The following is a 20,153-nucleotide window of genomic DNA, read 5'->3' on the forward strand; positions in this document are numbered from 1 at the left end:
AAATAAAACATACAACATAAAAAAAGATAAATTTAATTGTTCGGAGTTTCAAGATACAAACACACATTGTATTAAAAATCTTAAATTATTACGTTAGTCTAAAATTAAATTATAGCTATAATAAAGACAGTTAAAGGTACATAATAGACGGAGATTTTCATTAGACTTGATAATTAACTTAGGCTGCTAGATTTATCACATGTGTAATTCTTTTTTAATCGGTATCACTTCAATATTTTGTGATGCTTAATAAAATGAGGTAGAGGGGGACAATTAATTTTAAAATTAATAATTATACTAAATAATATAACAACTTAAAAATAAAAACAAAATGCAATAAGAACTTATTAAATTAAATTTAACAATCTTATTCTCAGGTAAAATAATAATAACTAACATTATCTATCATGCACAACATGATACACAAACCTCATTTCCAATGTAACAAGTAATTACATTACAGGCAGTTAACATTGGGCATTTTCTTATGTTATGAACTATCATGCATTTAGTTGTAATTTTAAAATTAATAAAAGAGTGTAATTAATTTTATCATGATTTTTTCTTCACAACCAATCTTGGTCCTTTAGATTTTTTTGTAGTTTCTGACGTGCTTGGGTCCTCAAACCCGTATTTATTCTTTAGACGTTCACGAATCAACAAGCCCTTAATCAATCTCTTCCAGTTACCATAAACCCTTGTTTCGATTTTTTCTAATTCTTTGCGTTCTTGTTCTTCTTGATCCTAAACAAGACAGGTTAGGTCACTTTAGTATATTACTTCAAGAAAATTAAAATTAAATTAAAAAAAAAAAGATATTTTATCTTACCTTTACCCACGCCTCAGTAATGATTTCCTCAAATTCTTCGCAAACTACGAATCCGTCGTATACAGGGTGGGTCCATCCACCGTTGAAATCGAACCCGGTCATCGCGGGCGCACAATCTATGTTCAGTTTCTTGGCTACTCTGTTCAAGCCAGGCACTGTAGATTGAAAATAAGGATGATATTGAATTGAATTTGCCTCAAGTTTTATGATTTAAAAAATCACGTCGCACAATTTTACTAAAGGCCTGATTTATAACTGCTATAAATGAAATTGTATCAGAAATAAATTATTAAGCAATTATTAATATCAATGTCCACTACTTACACTTTATATGAACAGTCTTCTTAGGCAGCATGCATTCTTTGAACAGTTCAACATTGCCATAAGCGTTGCGAGGTACTATGCCGTTTTCTGCAGTTGGTGGTTCGTAATCTTGTACTTGCCATGGTCCAAATATTTCCAGAGGTTTATCAGTTATCAGTTTATTTGAAAGCTGGAAAGGATGTAACGGAATAATTAATACAGTTGCCTTCAGAGCTGATGGAGTCAGCATGCAAATTGTAATGGAAAATATTGTAACATGAATTTGATGGGCAAGATGTAAAATGCTAATGGTGAGAAACTTACCCTATCCCATTTAGGACGTGCTTTAACGATTTTATACGGTTTTTCTCCCAGTTTCACAACTTTAGCTTCCTTGAGCCATATGTCTCTGGAGTGGAGCGTGTATACGCACTCCCGCGCATACACTGGTTCGTTGCGAACAAACCCGAGCACAGCAGCATCAGGCGGGTACAGAGCTTCGAACTTAAGTAAGTGCCGCTTTAACACGTATAACGGATGGTTTTTGTATCTGAAATTAATAAGTAAATTATTATTACACAACTAGGTTTCTTTTTTTATGGATTTTATGTAAACAAAATGTGGTATAAAATATTAAGTGTGCTTACTCAGCAATACTCTTTGGCAACGGCGCTTCTAACTGCATTCTATCCAGGTATTCATCCTCTTCCTTATCTCTTGCTGTCTTTGGTCCAAGCCAGGGTGTGATCGCCTTGTTCCACCAAGGAGTTTCAGCGCGAACCTTACGAGTTACTGTGTTCCAATGGGGTACGTATCTACGTGTCAAATCCTTTAAGTAGTTGTTGTTGTCCCAGCCAACTATGTAGCACACAGGATGTGTGGCATGACTCTGTGGAAAATAATTATATGTGCTGTATACATTTAGCCAGATGATTGACTACTGAGTTTCCAGCAGTGAATTAAGGCTAATAAGCTCGTTTTTATACTTACATATAGGTCACCAGAAGAGTGAACTTTCCCTTTGATGACATCAACAGAGATCCACTGTTCTAGTTCTTCAACAAATATTTCGCACCACACGTCAGTTCGGTTCTTCTTGGTATCTTCGCTGGAGACTGATGATAGGACACGACGGTCTATGCGGCGACTTGTGCTCGGCTTGGGACTAATTTTGGTGGGCTTGAAATCATCATCACTTTCAGAGTTACGTCGTATGGGTTCTTCTACTGGTAAATAATCACTGTCTTCATCAGATTCTTTCTTGATTTTACCTGAAGATAATTTATGATTTTCGTCATTATTATTACTCACAAGATTGGCTTGTTAAAAGCAGTAACATATGAAATAAGCTTTTTTAGAAAAGAATATTCTATATAGCTGTGAACTAACATAACCTGATGATGATGAATATGATAACATACCTTTAACCAATCCTTTCTTTGATTCCAATTTTGCATCTTTGACCCGGCCTTTGATGATATTTACCAAATCCTTAGTAACATCACCTTTTCCTTTCGAAGGTTTTACAAGATCCCTATGGCTGACTCTTTGGCTATCTTCTTCTTTAATTTCTTTTTTTATTTGTCTTGAAGCTCTTTTAGGAGTACTTTCTTTAGACGTTTGTCCTTCGAAATATTTGCTTTTTTCCGTAGCTGCACCAGGAGCGCTCTTTGTTCGGCCTTTAGCTGCAACTTTTCCCTTACTTTTATCATCAACTTTACTTGCAGTTTTGGAAGGATCAGGATTAGTGGTTTGTGAACGTTTTCTTGATAAACGACTAGTTTTTGCTGCCGGTTTTGTCTCTTCAAAGTATTTACTTGCCACATCCTCTGCATTCTCATTAGTTACAGATATTTTAGGAACAATAATGTCTTTATCAGTGTTAGCATTTGTAGTTTTGTTATTTCTTTGCAACCTACTTCTGGTGTTAGTTGATTTCTTTCCAGGACTTTTTTCTTTGTTTTCTAATGAATTGACAATATTTTCAGCTTTTAGTTTTTGTCCGCGAGTTACGCTTTTGACAGGTGTTTTAACTTTTGCATTATCTTTTTCAACGATTGCTTCTCCAGTATTCTTTATTGCCTGTTTTTTAACAGGTTTTACTACTAAAGCTGTTTTAGTATTTACTTTCTGAGGCTTGCTTTCAATAGGTGGTTTATCAACCGCATTACCTTTCTCTACAATCGCTTCTTTAGTATTTTTCCCTTTCAGTGATAATTTTTTTGAAGTAACTTTTTCTTCAACTTTTTTTGTATCCTGTTTTGAAGGTGCAACGCGACCTGCTCGAGTTTTAGCTACTTTTGCTGGTGATACATCTTCATTGTCAGACTTTTCTGTATTCGGGTTAGCTGCTTTTGCTCGTTTGTTAGCTCTAGCTTTTCTAGCATTCACGGTATCATCACTACCGTCAACTTGCATTATATTTTCATCATCACTATAAAGAAAGCTGTCGTCATTTCCATCTACTTGAGCAATTTTTTGCTTTTTGGCTTTGGGCTTTGATGGACCAGCTTTTTCCTTATCTTTTTCATCTTTCTTATCCTCATTTTTTACGGATGGAGACTTAGGCTGCTCAGTGCTATTGGGCTTATCAGCCTTTTCTTTTTTTGGCTTTGTAGCAAGAGAACACAGTTCAGAACTCGGTGGTTTTAGGGGCAGTACAACAAAATTAAACATTACACGACATTGTAGTCCCAATGCTCGTAGCATGATAACAAATATGAAAACTAAATATTTTTTTGCCGATACAACTCTACTTTTAATTTGTTCTAATAATAAAGTTTTGAGAGGTGGGGCTTTTGGTTTGAATTTATCTTCATGTTTGTCTTGTTTAAGTGATAGTTTGTCTTTGTACCAAGTTGTGATTTGTTCAACATATTTCATATCGACTCTCTCTCCAGGATAGCACTCTTTCGATGGGACTAAAGTTAATACTGCTGCCATGAGCTCCTGGTCATTTAAAACACCGCTCACATAATTTCCGTGGCCTAACCAACATAAAACATGTACCTTATGCATGTAAACTTGATATTCTTTTTTAACGCGATTTATTTTCCTTTTCATCATCATTTCAACGTCCATTTTTTTTCGCTCTTTCCTGCTCGCAGCATCAGGGAACTCGACAAAAAGTTGTATGCCTTGCTGAGGTATTTCTTTTGATTCTGAAATAAATGAAATAGCAATATTGTAGTTCAATTATATTTATATGTAGACTTGCCATAATTTTATTAATATACAAAATTTGTTCCAACATTTTTATTTGATTATTTGAAAATACATAATTGAGATAAAATCTTCAAAAAATGTTACCTTTAACTTCTTCCCAATCCTCTATTTCAGAATCGCTGTCATCTTTACGTTTTCTAACCTTTGGTTTCTTTGTTACAATTTTTTCTTCAGGTTCCTCAGGTAAAACTTCTTCTCCCATTGCAAGAAGGTCCTTCACGTCAGATTCCTTTTCTGAGTTTACCTTCAAGGTATACTTCTCAAGTGAAGCTTTAGTCTCTTCAATTTTTGCCTTGTGCTTTTCAAGCTCCAAAAAAGCTTTCTGTGCAATTTCTTCACTGTTTTCTTGGATGTTATTTGACCATACCTGTTCATGAACCCAATGATTTAAGTATGGTATCTCAACAAAAATTATAAAGTACGTAGTGAATGATACAGCCAGCCCCCTAAGTTATAAGATTAAATTATTGTAGTGAAATTTATTTTAAAAAGAACAGTAAAGATGGCTTGACTAACTATTAACTAATTTATAACTTTTTAACAAAATTTAATGTTTTGCCTGATGAACAAAAATTCAGAAATAATAAAAATATCAATATGACTGGTTTCGATCTAGTAAAATAATGAAAACTGTACACACCAAAACACCAGTATGTGCTAATTTCGCCGATAAGTCTAAAGCCTTTAATTATGTCGATCATGACACAATACTAAACAAACTTGTATGGGATATGGGGTAATGCACTAGATTTACTTAAATCATATCTGGAGAGTATGTTTAATTTCCAAAAAAGAAACTATAAGTTGCTTCCAATAAAAATACTAAATATGGGGTTCCACAGGGCAGCGTCCTGGGACTGCTGTTATTTCTACTCTACATAAACGATTTACAGATTCAGATTCCCAATCCCATGGTACTATTTGCTGATGACAACACAGCATTAGTAAAATGTCAAACAAGAATACGAAATAGTTGTAATGCTTTCAAAAATATAATTAACTTGTTCAACAACAACATTTTATTAATAAATGTACAAAAATATACCATAGTTATGCACTTTTACCAAAGAAAAAAATCACAATGAGGAAATTATAGAAGAAACACATATAACCAAATTTTTAGGAATCCTTATAGACAGCCAACTGACATTGAAGCCACAAGCAGCAGAGGTTTGTAAAATTTTAGGAACCTCAGCTTACTTCGTAATCTGTCAAAAAAAGTAAATATTGAAACTCTAATAGTGGCTTATCATGGTTTACTTGTTTCAGCCCTAGGTTTTATGGCAATGAGGGATTTTCTTTCCTAGCTGATGCCTAGATAGTGCTGATCTTGGTACGTAACTGGAAGGAATGGAGCGTCACATCTTATCAACGTCATTTAATTTTGAGGTTGAATAACGACGAAATGTACTTGCCATCAACAATAAAAAAATAGAAAACAGGGAATAAAAATTGACTAAAGAGAAGGGAGAAAAGTCAGTCAGATTATTAATGAATGTCTGAACGTCCCAAAAGATTTTGAAAACAATTTATCCAGAAATCTGACTTTCTTAAACCAAGCCTGCCAAACGGTAGAATACACCTGGGACTAACATACATTCTAATTAAAAATATTCTATACTATTCTATTATTGTATAATATGTATTTTTCTGTCAACAATCATCTCATTCAATAATAGAAACAGAAGCATTTGGTGTATACTCACATATTGACACTGCATGCCTTCATTGTCATTGCTTGAATCTTGGCTAACCTCTGCAGATGGTTCTGAGGTACTAGTGGTTCTATTAGAAGCGTTAGGAGATTCATTGTCACTGGAATCTGAAGCAGGAAAAATAATAGATTTATATTTTGAAGAGGCTGGCGATGTGTTTGACTATGATAATTCATTGCATTTTTAAACTTTTGTAACATATTGCATATTTGTATTGAAAATAAGAAAATAAACATTTATTATCTCCAGTATTTAGTATGAGCCAATGTGAGGTGTCACTGCAAACCGTACATTCTTGGATTATTTACTTGATCAGTAGTTTCATCACATTACTGATTTACAGCCAGTTTCTTCATCAAAAGTAATGTCATAAAGTAAAAGTAACGGTCAAATTCGGTTTCCACGATTTTATCAATTAGTTTTGCTGTTACTTTAGCCTTGAAAACACGAATTTGACCGTTACTTTATGACATTACTTTGGCTTTTACTTTTGATGAAAAACTGGCTGTTAATTAAGGTTCACAGCTTAAACCTGTGACTCATGTTTACAATAACAAGGGCATATTTATTACAGTTACCTACTCTACATATTATTATAATATTTTTCAGAATAATTAAAGGAATACACTCCCATTTGGAGACAACAAGAGTTACAGAATATCATATTTTATAATAATATGATTATTCTTTATTGCACGCTTAATTAATCTATGAAACACAAAAATTAAATAAAAGAAAAATAATCATAAAGACAGAAAGAACAGAAAAATTTACACTAAGTACCTATGCCAGTTTCAGGGAACAAAAAGGACAGAAAAAATAGCACACTTTATTATTGTTCCTTATAACATAATTAAGACAAGGGATTGTAATTATCTAACACAACCTGAAGGTTGTATGGGATTCCTATTGTCAAGATATCGCAATAAAGTTCCACTTCTAACACATAACCCAGTGACCTTGTGAAGCATTTTTGGCTATTGCACAATGTTTATGTGAGCCAAGACAGGTCCAAACTTGTTGATAACCTGATTTGAACAAAATTGTACATAGCGCCAAAAGTCCATGAATAAAAAAACATGCATGAACTTACCACTTTCTGACAAATTAAGAATTGGTAGCAATTTCTCTGCATCTTTCAGATCTTTTACACAAAAATGTGAAGAGGGAATGTCGGCGTCTTCTTCCTTGCCGGCGTTCGTCGATCGACGTTCTTGTTTTTTTATTTGTCTCAATAAGCTTTTCGTAAACTTGGGTTTCACAACAATGATCTTAGTTTTTTTAGCCTTAGATTTTTTGTTCTTTTTATCGAATTCGTCGTCTTCAGCATCTTCGTCGGAGCTAGATTCACCATCTGCAGAAATCTTCGCGTCTGATCCCGAATCACTGAAATCACCACCCTCAGCTTCGCTTTCTTCATCTTTGTATACTGTTTTAATCACTTTCTTTCTTGTAGTCGGCATTTCGGTTTCACTTTTATTTAATTTAGCCTTGAAACATTCCAATGGATCCTATTTAAAAACTGCGTTATTTTATTTTGAAGGTAAGCAAGCGGTACAAAAAATAATCCATGTGAATCTGACAACTGACATGATCTTTGACACTGACACTGACAGTGCCAGTGACACCTAGCACTGTATTACTATAAAAAAAAATATTCGCGCGCTTTCGTGTTTAGTTTTAAATAAGAATATTCGTGGTTTCAGAAGTTGTGGTTCGATGGCTGAAGAAATCAGCGGATTGATTTTATTCATGATGATGTTTATTGTATATAAACATATTGCGATTCAAAAGCTTTTGAACATGGTCGGTTTTATTTACCTTTATCAATATTAATAATTATCTTCAGGCGTAGGTTCAAATACATACCTATTCATTATAGTTATTACAAATAAAAATCTTCATATTTACAAAATTATCTTCAATACGATTTGGCTTAATAAACAAGAATTTATGAAAAAGGTCATCGGAATTTTGCATTCTCCACAACCTATTGCAGATAGGTATTTTTATTTAGTCAAATGTTATTTTCTGTTTTCAGTTTCTAAGGACAGTTGGTCGTATAACGCATTTAAAAGTTATAATCAAGATCGGAGAGAGGTGATGAAAATTGTTGTGATTGCACGCTGCTGGCTGTTCCACAGTATATCTGTTAACTGCAGCCGTTTTCTGGTTATGCTGGCCTGTTAGTAACATATACATCACTACAATATGGGTACCTAATCTAGCTAGTCTTATTATATTTCTTCGTTACAATATGTTTTAAAACCGCAAAATATAAAGTGAATACTTACCGAATTCAAACTTACGAAATGAATTCACCGCTAGATACCAAACCTATTTAAATAATAATATCCAATAGCGTCAAAGCAGACCGCTCCTTTTTCTTCGATTTCGATTTGCTAAAAGGTTTTATAATTTACCATAATGGAAAGGTTGTGTTTGTTTATAGAATGGTAAATGGTCTGAATCAATCCTGTTAAGTGCTTTTCAACAGAGCTTTATTGCCTGTATAGCGACGTCGAATGGATCAGTCCTCGACGCGGCTCATCTCCTAATACTTTACTGAAATAAAGGTTTAGCTTCATCACTTGTGGAGTTTGAAAAGTCGTGGTGGCCTAATGGGTAAAGAACCAACCTCTCAACTATGAGTGTGCGGGTTCGATTCCAGGTCAGGCAATTCCCAATGTAACTTTTTTAAGTTTGTATCTACCTATGTACTTTCTAAGCACGTACCTATATATTGGACACGCAATGACTGAGCTTCGGAGGGCACGTTTAACTTTAGGTCGCGGCTGTCATTTAAAATCCTTGGCGGTCGTAACGGGTAGTCAGAAGCCAGTAAGTCTGACACCAGTCTTACCAAGGGCTATTTGGTTGCCCGGGTAACTAACTGGGTTGAAGAGGTCAGATAGGCAGTCCACTCGTACTCAGCTGGATACGGTTAGACTGGGAGCCGACCCCAACGTAGTTGGGAAAAGGCTCGGGAGATGATGATAACTTGTGGAGTTTGATTGTCTACCACTTGGTTCTCTCTCACATCGTCATATATAATTTGGGATTTAACTAAGAGTAAGGAACTATAATGAGCTTGGCAGGCATAAGTAGTTTTTTCATCAAAAATATTGATGTACACAGTCGTGGAAAGACGCAATGTTTTCTCATTATAAATATTATAAACTCCCATATCATCAAGTGGCGATATACATACGTATCTAAAGCTAAAGACGTAACAATGGAAGTCAGCATATTCAACTCAGCTCTTGAGTAAATCGCATTTCCAACGTAGCAGTACTCGCCATAAAGCATAAACTAACATAAATAACTTCAATTGTTTGCTGCCTTATTGTTAACTTTAATTACATTTTGAATTAATTTTGTAATTAAAACGGAAGCTAGGAGCGCGCCGCGTGAAGTTTAAGTGGCTGGAAACGGATCGACCCCGGGTGGAGACGGGGTGCGCGGGGGCAGCGGGCTTTTAGATGCAATCTCTGAGTGGATTAATTAATTCTGAGGTGCCGGTTATCTCCTGTTATCATTTAATAAAGTTACGTAAGGATATAGAAATTTCGCTTTACGGCAAAGAGATGATTCCTGCTTCCAGCTCGACCCGTTTCAATCCTGTAAATCCTATTATGACTTATCTTTTTGTGTTCACTGCACAATGCAGATGTTTAATGCCCTAATTTGAAGAATAAAGGCTCGTTTACTGTAAAATATTTTCTGATTAGGTACTAACGTTACTGAACAACACGGTGGTGTCAGGTGGTGTCCTTAGGATTGCAAAAGTGTCGCGAATTAAGAGTATATAGGCACAAAAAGCATATGAGCAGAACGCGCAGCTAGTAAGTATAGTGGTTCAGAGATTGTTAGTGAGGTATGCAACGTGTATGTAAGATAAATTTGTGGACATATTATATCTTGTATTTAAGTAAGGTCTATGCGGCACAGGACTTATTCAATGAAGCTACAGGTAGGTATTTTTGCAGCTAAAACATTTTGTTCCACTCCTAAAATAGGTTAACATCTACTTAATTGCATAGGTGACCGAGAAATTATATTTGTCCTGCAATAACTCGCTCAAACAACCTTTAGTGATTACAATTCAAAATGACACCCACATTCAAAATTGGTGATGGTGCCAGATAGTGCACCATGGAGCGGAATCTTCATAAAGGGTGTCAAACAAACGACATTATGTACATCGATATGTCGTTAAATGTTTCATGAGGTGCCTGGGCATCACCTGGTGTGACGAAAATAACAAATTCAGAACGCTTTTCAAAACAACACTCAGCCTGCGCTACATTATGCATGAAGCACTCCATTTGCTGATCCGCTCAGGAGTCCCGCTCGCGGCTCGTTAAGCGCTTACATTAGCTACAAACACTTATTGATTTTGAGAGATTGATATAATTTGTAAGAAATGTACGCTACGTCTTTTAAAGGAGTGACACCGTGCTGTATATTTTGCCATGTATGGATGAAACACGAGAACCTTGCGATGGGCCTTCATGTGTTGTGCCGTTATATTTAGTGCTTTTGATTTTAGAGCGTGCCGTGATAAACAGCCACCTGATGTTTCTAAATGGTTGCTTATAAAATAACCAAGATGATGTTACATCTCCAAACATACTCATTCATTGAGCAATCAGCCATAAAAACCCAAAAAGCTTGTCACTTAGGTACGATACATTTGTAAATTAATATTCGTGCGATATGTAAAACGCTGTCCATTAGCTTTGTTCCTGAAAACCTGCCCAAGTAAATGTCCATCGAGGGCTTGCAATCGTGGGGGTTTGGGGCAGCAGGGAGGAGTTAGAAATGCAATATTAATGCAGTGCCGAGTGGCGGCCAGAGTGCATTTACTTAATGGATCGTAGGCAAAATGTTTACACTGTCGTCGAACACGAAAAAAACAAGTGGGCCGAAGTCGGATAGAGAGAAGCTCTTTGGCAGGATTATTGCAAGCAACGGGGACGAGCTGAGTCGCATAAATAAAAAAGTTGCTTACTTCATCTATCTACCTACTTAGTAAAAAAAACTTATACGACATCTCCACTACAGACGTAGGAAAGTGTGGGATACATTACCGGAGTGGAAAAGTTAAAAAGCTTAAATGTATCTCCGGCGCGGCTAAAAGTGTCTGACAAAAGTTCGACTTCCATTTTAAAAAGCTCCATTACAAAACATCGAGATTCGCTTCCGCCACGCCCGCCGCCGCGAGCGCGAACTGATGGCGGCTTGAGGAACGGAATTAAACTCGAAAACTTTTCAATTTATTTTATATGAAATCGAGCATAGCCGCGTATTCGTGACCTGAAGAAAGCAACTTGGTGTCGTTCGATTTGTGGCTTTTAAAAGAAAGAGAGGGTTAATGTTGGATGTTTGTGGGGCAATGCGAGTCTGAGGGTAGAAGATTTAACCCGAAGCAACCCGCGTAAGCGTGGCGATACTGCGGTTTGTCCGCCGGTCAATTGCAACCACGGCTCTACGGTCTCAGCCCTGTGCGACACTAAACTTGAATTCGTTACGTGTGTTGTGTCCGTATACTATGACTAAACATGATTGATATTTTACCTCATCGAGTAAATCGAGATTGAATATTGTGGCCATAAAACCAAGGTAGCGGATATACGGTTTTTAAATTACACTAAATATTTGGTAAATTAACAGTAAATTACAGCTGCATGCATTCTTGTAGGGGTTTTTTTATTATCAGATGTTGCCATATACATGACATATTTTCCACAATGAAAATATTAGCGCGAGCAGGCTGATCAGTTAAAACAAACGATCACTAATCGGAATCGTCTTACCGCCTTAACGTCGCCTCAGGACAATATCAGGATGATGCGGGCGACACGGTTACGATCCGTTTCCGATTCGAAAACGGTGCTATGATTATTATTTAATTCAAATAAGTACGAGGTATTAAAATATTCTTTATTTAATTTATAAGTATCTGTATTTATCCTCATAAGAAATAACAGAAAAACGATTTTAACATTAAGTAAAAATATTTTTCCATAAAGCAAACTGTATTCAATCTGTGATTATGTCAATAAGAATAATTCAAACCATTTAAATATAAATAAAGTTTCGTTCACATTTATTTTATTCTGTAAGTATCAAGATTGTTTGTACAGTACAAAACATCCATACGAGCACCTCCACACAGAGCAAAGTAAGTTGAATTTGAGAAGAGTTGTAAGGCTTTGGCTCCGAGATAGTGCTTTTAGGCCCTAACCCCGGGGGTGATGCAGTGGGTCCGTGGAGCTTCTTAAAATGTTTTCACTTATGTATATATGGGAATACATTACCCCTGCCTCCGGGTTACTTGAGGCGCGCACACTTACTTTTAACACAAAATTGAAGTGACGTAAAGCCTTCACTCTGCTCTCATGTGTATCTTCACTTAAATTACATTTTATTGGAAAGCATCCCACTCGTAGTGGTAAAAAAATCAAAACTTGGAATATATATTCTCAATCGTAAGTAATGTTGAAAGCTTGGACTAGAATTACATTAGAATGAATTGCGCATTGTGAAGACGTTGGGCAAACATTTCACTATCAGATGTACAGATTCCAACGAAGATGGCTCAATGAGTGGTTATGACGACTGCATCCATCGTTTTGCGCTCATAGTTACTAATAATCACTTAGCTTAATTGCGGCCGTTAATTACCACCGATCTCGACGGTTCAAATTACGTACTCTAAAACGCATTAGCGGCTGACAGCTGGAGATTATCCGTCTAAGCGGCGTCGGACCGGCAGTCGGCCGCCCGCCCCGCGCCACCACTCGCGGGACCGTTCCACTAATGAAATTTAATGAGGCTTAATTGTTGACGACTTAATGCAGGAACTGTAAAGATAAGTGCTTACTTACGGCCCTCGCTAAGTGTCTGAAACAAAACGACTACGTTTTGTGCCTAAGTAACATCTTAATTTGGTAGGTGTTGGCAGGTAAGCAGCAACTCATCCGGGTCCATTATGGACTGCTATAGCAAACAAACAATTTGAGATTTGGTACATTGTGTTGCGTTTACCCAATTTCGGTCAGGACATGGAAGTCTGTTCTCATTTATTTGTAAGTAGCGTGAGGTTGTAGGCCCTCGTGCGGGAACACAATCAAGAGGTTCAAGTTCGTCGTGACGTGTGGCATGTGATTACAGATCACAATGGTGTACACTGAGTTTCTTGTTAACTGATTAGAGGCAGCCGAGTGGTGTCATCTCAGAACGTTCCAATTACTAGAGCGGGGAGGGGTGCGCAGGGGGAGATTGCCGGGGTGTGAATGATCCATTTCGAAAACTAATTTAGAGTTAGCAACTAAACAAAGAGCACTCCTCGCAGATAATAATTAACGCTTGCGGTAAAGTTCCACTTAGTCTGTATTGGTTAAACCTCACTATACCATTGGCAACGTTAATTAAATGTTTTTCCGGCCCTTTTAATTTGTTTAAATAAGATTGAACGTTGAGCTGATAAGGCAAGTATTAAAAGTCAAAGAGTTTTTTCTTATCTTCACTAATTGTTTGTGTGAAACGTTTATTAAATGTTTTACTGATATCAGTCAAAATTCACGAGTTTGTTTTGTTGTAAATTAACACGGATCTGCATAAGCGGACGATGTTAGCTTAACTACCAGAAACTTTGACCCACCTATACGTAAACATTAAGTATTGTATACAGTGGTACCTACTTAATTACTGCATTTTATTACTTTAATTAGGTGGAATGCTCTTTATTTTGCGAAAAAATGCAAATCATTTTTTTTAAATAGGACTAAATTAGCAAAACATAGCTATTAACAATATTTTTGCATTTATTTCCTCGTTACGTGATAGTAATTATGTTTTATTTTTAAACAGTGATAATATTGGCTTATAGGTCATCTTAACCACCAGCGATGATACAATGATGTAATTTGAAAACATAATTAAAGTTGAATGAAAGTCCGAAGTGTCCTCCCCGAGCGGGACAGATGAACGTTTTATGTTTAAGTGAATGTCTCTGTCGTGTGACTGTTTGTGCTGCCACCCGACCGTTGTCCAGATAAAAGCTTCTCCATAGCACGAAAAAGCACTCACTCCAAATATTGATTTGTTACTTCGCCGCTCCTAAAATGGGAGAGATATGTCTTGGCTTTCATGTTCGTTCCTATATTTAAAACAAGTAGAAGTTATTGTCTCTTAGGAAATAACTGTAACTTAGATCCAACTTGACCTACTTATGATTCCATATTTTGCTTGATCCGAGAATATAATTAGAAACAGCACAGTTAACAAACAACTAATAAATATGGAATTAATTTATCTAAAACTAAAAGATTACCGGTACATGGAGTGTAATATTGTAATTTATTTTGTAGAACGTTAATTTGATCATTATGAAAATGTCGGTAAGTAGCGCGCAGGGCCGGACCGGGCGCCGCCGCCCGCGCTAAATCCTAATTAACTGCTTGATTACAAGTGGAATAAAAAGCTCGTAATCTTAATTGGTATTTTTAATCAAAGCTCTCTGAGCGTCGGAGGGAATCTCCTGCAAAGGTATTTAGACGAGCTCTTCTGTAATACCTTATACATAACTAAAAATACCATTAAGTAAGTACCTATTTTAATTTATCATTTATCTAACATCTTTGTAAAATAAATAAAGATACCTTATATAAGCGTATTAATAACGCCAGGCAAGGAAAACTGAGTTATGCTAATGAATTTTCCCGGCATCAAATACGTTAAGAATTTCTTTTATTAACACGTTCGCGTAAGCAACGTCTTACAACGTCGTATTGATATAAGTATGAAAAGGCCCAACGTCGTACGACGGCCTCTAGATTGTCATATTTATTTTGACGGACCATGTCAGACCTATGTGGTGGCGACAACGTTTATAGACGTCGGACGTGAAATAACGTTGCGCCACATAACACAGATTATAAGACTACGTATAACGGCGGGACGTCTTAAGACTTGGTTTAATTTTGTGTGCGAAAAAGGTGCGCCACAGTACCAACATTTAAAAATGAGATTGCTCACGCGAACGTGTTAAGGAAGAATTAAGGGATTTCTTTATTAATACCGTAAAGCACTAATTGCACGGTAGGCAACCTTAATTTCGCCGTGAAGCCTGCTCGGGGGACAACCTAGTGACGTATTCTGGTGTCGATATTTTTAGCAATATTACGAAATTGACCTGTTAGCCATTTATGTGCTGGTATTAGGGGTGGTAGCCAAGTGTCTGAATTTATTTACGGGTAGACAACAGTTTTAAAGTCAGTATCGTTTGTTAATAGACCATTTATTTGAATAAAGTTGGAACATAGTAAGTACCTATTTGATACTGCCCGATTGTGTTAGGTTAGGTTAGTAATAAGTACAGTAAAGTTTACATTCAAAACTGTATGGCCAATAAATCCTTTTATATTTAAATGTACTTAATGCTAAATAATAATTATAAACTAATCAAGCCAATGAAATCTTTATAGTTTTGAACTTAAAATAAACGCATGGGGTAGCGTGAATCCGTCCCTGGCAAGCAATTACAGCACCTATTACTTATTAACTTTCAACCACCCGTAATGGTTTCCGTATTACTTACAGCTAGAGTGAATTGTTGATTCAGAAATTCGTCTGTTTTAATTAATATGAATTATATTTTATAGCTTATGCTTATACTAAGAAATTTAATAAATAGTAATTACGGAATTTCGATCGTAAATTAAAGACTCCGTGGGATATATTGCAAACTAAATATTTAAATTTTATTTCAACTGTAATATGTAGGTACCTATAGTGGAGTGGTGATGCTTATTCAATTAAAAGTTATTTATTCGATCAAATCTGGAACATAGTATGGAAGGGTGTTACTTTTTGCATTAAAAGTAATAACGAGACGACAATAGTGTAGTACAACTAGTTGGAGTTGCAGTGCGCTGGCCGTAAGTGGCTACAATAAAGCTCTCGGTACATTAAGCTTCCGCTAGTGCGCCGTTAGCGAGATAACGAGACCCACTGCCCGCACCACACATAATTTATATCGTCCGAGCTCGTTAAAAACTTATAAAGACGCACATTGTTAGTGCGGCCAATATTCGCGGTTATCCGAGGATATACGACCGCCCTAACGACTCCTTGCTCGGTTCGTGCGAACCATTGCACAAACGACCCCGTCCCGAGTCCGCGAAACGCCACTAGCCGATGCCCGACCATTATGTACTTTGTGAACATTTTATATTATAATGTATTGCAATTGATTGTAAGCGTGGGCTAGTTTAGAACCATTCGATATAGCCATAATATTTTGTTGACTGGGTACCTACAGTTTAATGGGTAAACTTTACGGTCTCAATTTAATTAAAATAGCCTGTTAAAGCATCGACCTTAACTTGGTTCTCGAGGCTCGTAATAAAGAACTAGCGCGTAATGGAAAATCCGTGTGCTGATGCAATCTACCGCGAAGCTTTTAGGCTGGCTGGCGAGCTTCGTTTTTCACTTAGTCGATGTGCGCGCAATTACTCGCTTCGCACGAAATGAAAACAAATTCTAAATGCTACCTATACTTAATTACTTAATACCATAAAGTTACATGATTATTAGGAAATGTCCGGTTGTCACTTGTAAATTACAAAGTTATCCTAAATTTTCCTTATATGGTACAAATTGTATTCGTAACCTTTGGACATGCCTGTAATGATCTTTTAAATCATACATTGCTTGTTTGAAGTCCAAAAATACGTTGACACAACAATAGTATTAACCGAAGTTAAGCTCCAAAGAAACCTTCGCAATGCTGACGTTAATTTGACAAGGCTCTCAATAGCGGAATTGGTAGAGTATGTTGACACGTGGGCACGGCACGGCGGCGTGACGGCCGCGGGACGGCGACGCGACGGGGCGTGGGCCGCGCGGATCACGGACGCGTGCTCGGCTAAACACAAATCAACACCGATTCTCCATTTGTTAGACACGGGAATGTAATTATGGCCGGAACACTTGGCGGGGGGAGGGGCTGCAGTGAGGGCTTCACGTCATTCAAGCTTTTAGTTCGTTGCTCGACAACGATCGTTACTTTGGATTCGTAATGTACGTTTCGGAAAACACCAGATTTTCCTATATTTAGTCCAGCCTATGATTAATATGTAGCGTATTATCATGACTAATATGGGTTTCAAAGATAACATATTTACAACATAACTTTGACGACAGCAAGCGCTCTATTAACTCTAACTCTAATCTGTTCAAGCGATACTTTTCTGAGGCGAATCATTCTTTATTATGTATACAAAAGCGTTATTACGCCAGTTAACGCTGATATAATATGTTGAAGTTCTAAAAGAGACTTATAAAACAATATAGTATGTAGTAGTTGAGCGTTAAATTAAAAAGTATGGTTATAGCGTGCGGGCCAGCGCTAGGGCGGGCATTCCGTGGGCCGGTGCCGTGACACGAGTTAAACTAAATTAATAAACTTGCACCAGTTTCCAGCTTTATTAAAAAACACTCATTAAAGCAAAGGAAAAGTAGGTGAAGTCGCCGGCGGGCGGCGGGGACAGCGCCGCTAATTGCGCCGCCTTTATTGCTTAAATAAAGTTTTAGTGGGGGAACACAAGTTTTAATTAAAAATGTGAGAATAGTTTTTAATAAAGGACGGGCTCGGTGCGCGTATATTGCGAAACTTTAAGCGATGCGATACGCTGAGCTTACAGGAAGTCCGGCGATATCCTCGCAGCTATCTTGCGCCCGCCGCGTCCATCACCCGCAGCGCCAGCACTGCTCAGCTCACCGAGCCATTGTTTGTAGCGAGATCAATCGCCGCCCGCCTGATACCCTCATTCCTGCTTTAATAACTCCAGATACATGTTGTTGCCTTGCGTGTTACTAATAAGCGGCCGTGTATGGACAGGCCCACCCACACACTTCCACTCCTTTTCAGACGATCGCTTACACTGATCGATTATCCCAGCTTAAGTGAGAACATTATCAACTTTGATTTACAGTTATCGGCGTACAGCTTTAATGTTTTATGAACTTTTTTCGAAAACGGTATTCCCGCATCAATATAAAGTGACAAATGGCACGAATAACAAGAGAAACTAATAATGCTAGTGATTTACGCCCGCCCTTGTTATTACGACTCATGTGAAATGTAATTTCGGCATACTGCGTGTAGAGTCGCACGCACACATGGCCACTGGGCGAGTGTGCAATACGTTTAATAAAGGAGGGACGCGGAGTAAATCCTTCAATTTCGCCGGCACACAACGGCGTATTCTCGTTAACCGTGGCAATAAGTTAAACGGGCGGGCAGCCCGCGCCGGCCGCCGCGCCCGCACCCGCGCCCGCTACAGGAAATTAAAAAAACTCTTGGCCCACCACGTCATATTTGCCACTTCGATGTTTTCACTCATTATTATGCAATGACACTCACAAACGACTTACGCTTTCTTTTAGTTGACAATCTTTAACCAAGCACCTGTTAAACATTCTTCAGTTCCACGTTGAGTCTCTGGTACTTTTAGTTCAATTCACCGATTATAAATGATAAATACTAATACCAAGCAAGATGCGATTTAATAACATCAGTTTTTTAATAATATCCGATTTCAACAAGATAGGATAGACAACCAATATCAGCTTCTTATAAAGCTTTATTGAGTTTAACTTAATATTAAACACAAGGCTGTATCGACAACATGTCTGAGCACCATATAGGTATGACCGGAATGTTAAGACATTACCTACATTTAAATTGTTACTTTAGCGGCAGTGCAAGCGGTCGATTTTAATCAAAGTTCGTTCATTTCGAACTTAGCTGGGGAGGCAGTGCTTCGCGGTGTAATATAGGCCGAGTGTAATATCTGTGGAACAAAGAATACACACGTTCCCACCCCGGCACGGCTCGACTGCACTCCTAATTAGATGTTCGATGAAAGTGTAATCAGACGTTGGCCGGATCCGGGACGTAATTAAACGGCGGAGGCGAAGAGTGATTTATTAATAGAAAAGCTCGAGCCGTAATGAAATACTGGGCGGACAATGGCGACGAGGGCGGGCGGGCCGTGGAAATTAAATTCTCAGCGACGGCGCGGCCGCTGGACATACACTTGCCGTTTCTTTGCGGGTCACCTCGGCCGGCGCTGCTTAATAATGTACGGCGCGGCCAGCACCGTCGCCGACGCCGCCAGCGCACCGCCGCCGCCACCCATTACCCACGATGTATGGAGGTGTATAAATTTGTCGGCGAGGGAATGTAAAGAAGATTGGTTTCCTAGTCGAACGGGCGCGGAGAAAAGGGGTGGAATTGAATTTAGGCCGGAATTCACTAGCGAGGTTGTGTTTGTGATATTTCTTACCTATGTAGCAGTAGTGGGACGTGACGCACTTGCCGATTACATTTTATTAGGTATCGATTTCCACGAACATTTATATGATATCAGCGTACGATATTATGTACCCATGTGTATTAGGTGTGGATAGGATGGCAATATAATCACATGTAATTAGGTTTCAACCTTCTATATATTCTTTTAAGTTTTTGAAAATCTTCATTGCAGGAGATAAATTAAACATTTTAAGGACTTTCAGGAATTTCAGGACTATACATGGCACATTTTCTTTCAGGAAAAAAAATCTTCCGCGTCATCCAAATAGATCATTGCATCTTGATTGATAACTGTACCTAAGTAATGCGTTACCCACAATTTGAGTCCTCTTTCTTTACCTACCTCTTACTTTTTACGTCAGTTCAATTCTGAAAATTTTGAAAAAGTATTAAACGTCATACTATGGCCTTAAGATAAATAAATACAAACACAATATAATTTTATTTTCCGGCAAATCTATCTCTCTTATGAAAATTCGTCTCTAAGCAAAAAGAAAAGCAATAAGCACAGACGATCTAAACAAAGAGAATCGACAAAGAATCAGCATTTTCTAGTCAGTAAAGTCGCAATGTGGAAGCGTAACCTTAATTACACTTAAAAGCTGTCGGAGTATACTTTTTCAATTAGAGTATTAAAGTGTTCCGACCCTGTCATTATATTAGAGTGTTGTTCCATGCCACCCCGGGCCGG

General features: G+C 37.5%; 1 protein-coding gene across 1 annotated transcript; it reads right to left on the reverse strand.

Annotated features, from left to right (window-relative positions):
• Positions 1-17: 17 nt before the first annotated feature.
• On the reverse strand, positions 18-7,670 carry LOC110372319 (DNA repair protein complementing XP-C cells homolog). Its single transcript, XM_021328934.3, has 10 exons — positions 7,166-7,670; positions 6,064-6,179; positions 4,442-4,724; positions 2,554-4,293; positions 2,123-2,403; positions 1,780-2,021; positions 1,457-1,682; positions 1,154-1,322; positions 830-984; positions 18-744 (listed from the first exon to the last, which is right to left on the reverse strand). Exons 1-10 carry the CDS (start codon positions 7,533-7,535, stop codon positions 553-555), a joined length of 3,774 nt encoding a protein of 1,257 aa, XP_021184609.3. The 5' UTR covers positions 7,536-7,670; the 3' UTR covers positions 18-552.
• Positions 7,671-20,153: the final 12,483 nt, after the last annotated feature.

This window comes from Helicoverpa armigera, chromosome 10, assembly GCF_030705265.1.
Source record: "Helicoverpa armigera isolate CAAS_96S chromosome 10, ASM3070526v1, whole genome shotgun sequence".
In the NCBI taxonomy this organism is placed as follows: domain Eukaryota; kingdom Metazoa; phylum Arthropoda; class Insecta; order Lepidoptera; family Noctuidae; genus Helicoverpa; species Helicoverpa armigera.

Bases quoted from the DNA above. Each gene is read 5' to 3' on its own strand.
- LOC110372319 (XM_021328934.3), bottom strand. From the start codon at position 7,535: ATGCCGACTACAAGAAAGAAAGTGATTAAAACAGTATACAAAGATGAA. The intron at 985-1,153 runs GTAAGTAGTGGA...TTCAATCTACAG, and splicing joins GAAGACTGTTCATATAAAGT to TGCCTGGCTTGAACAGAGTA. The intron at 745-829 runs GTAAGATAAAAT...TGTCTTGTTTAG, and splicing joins TTACTGAGGCGTGGGTAAAG to GATCAAGAAGAACAAGAACG.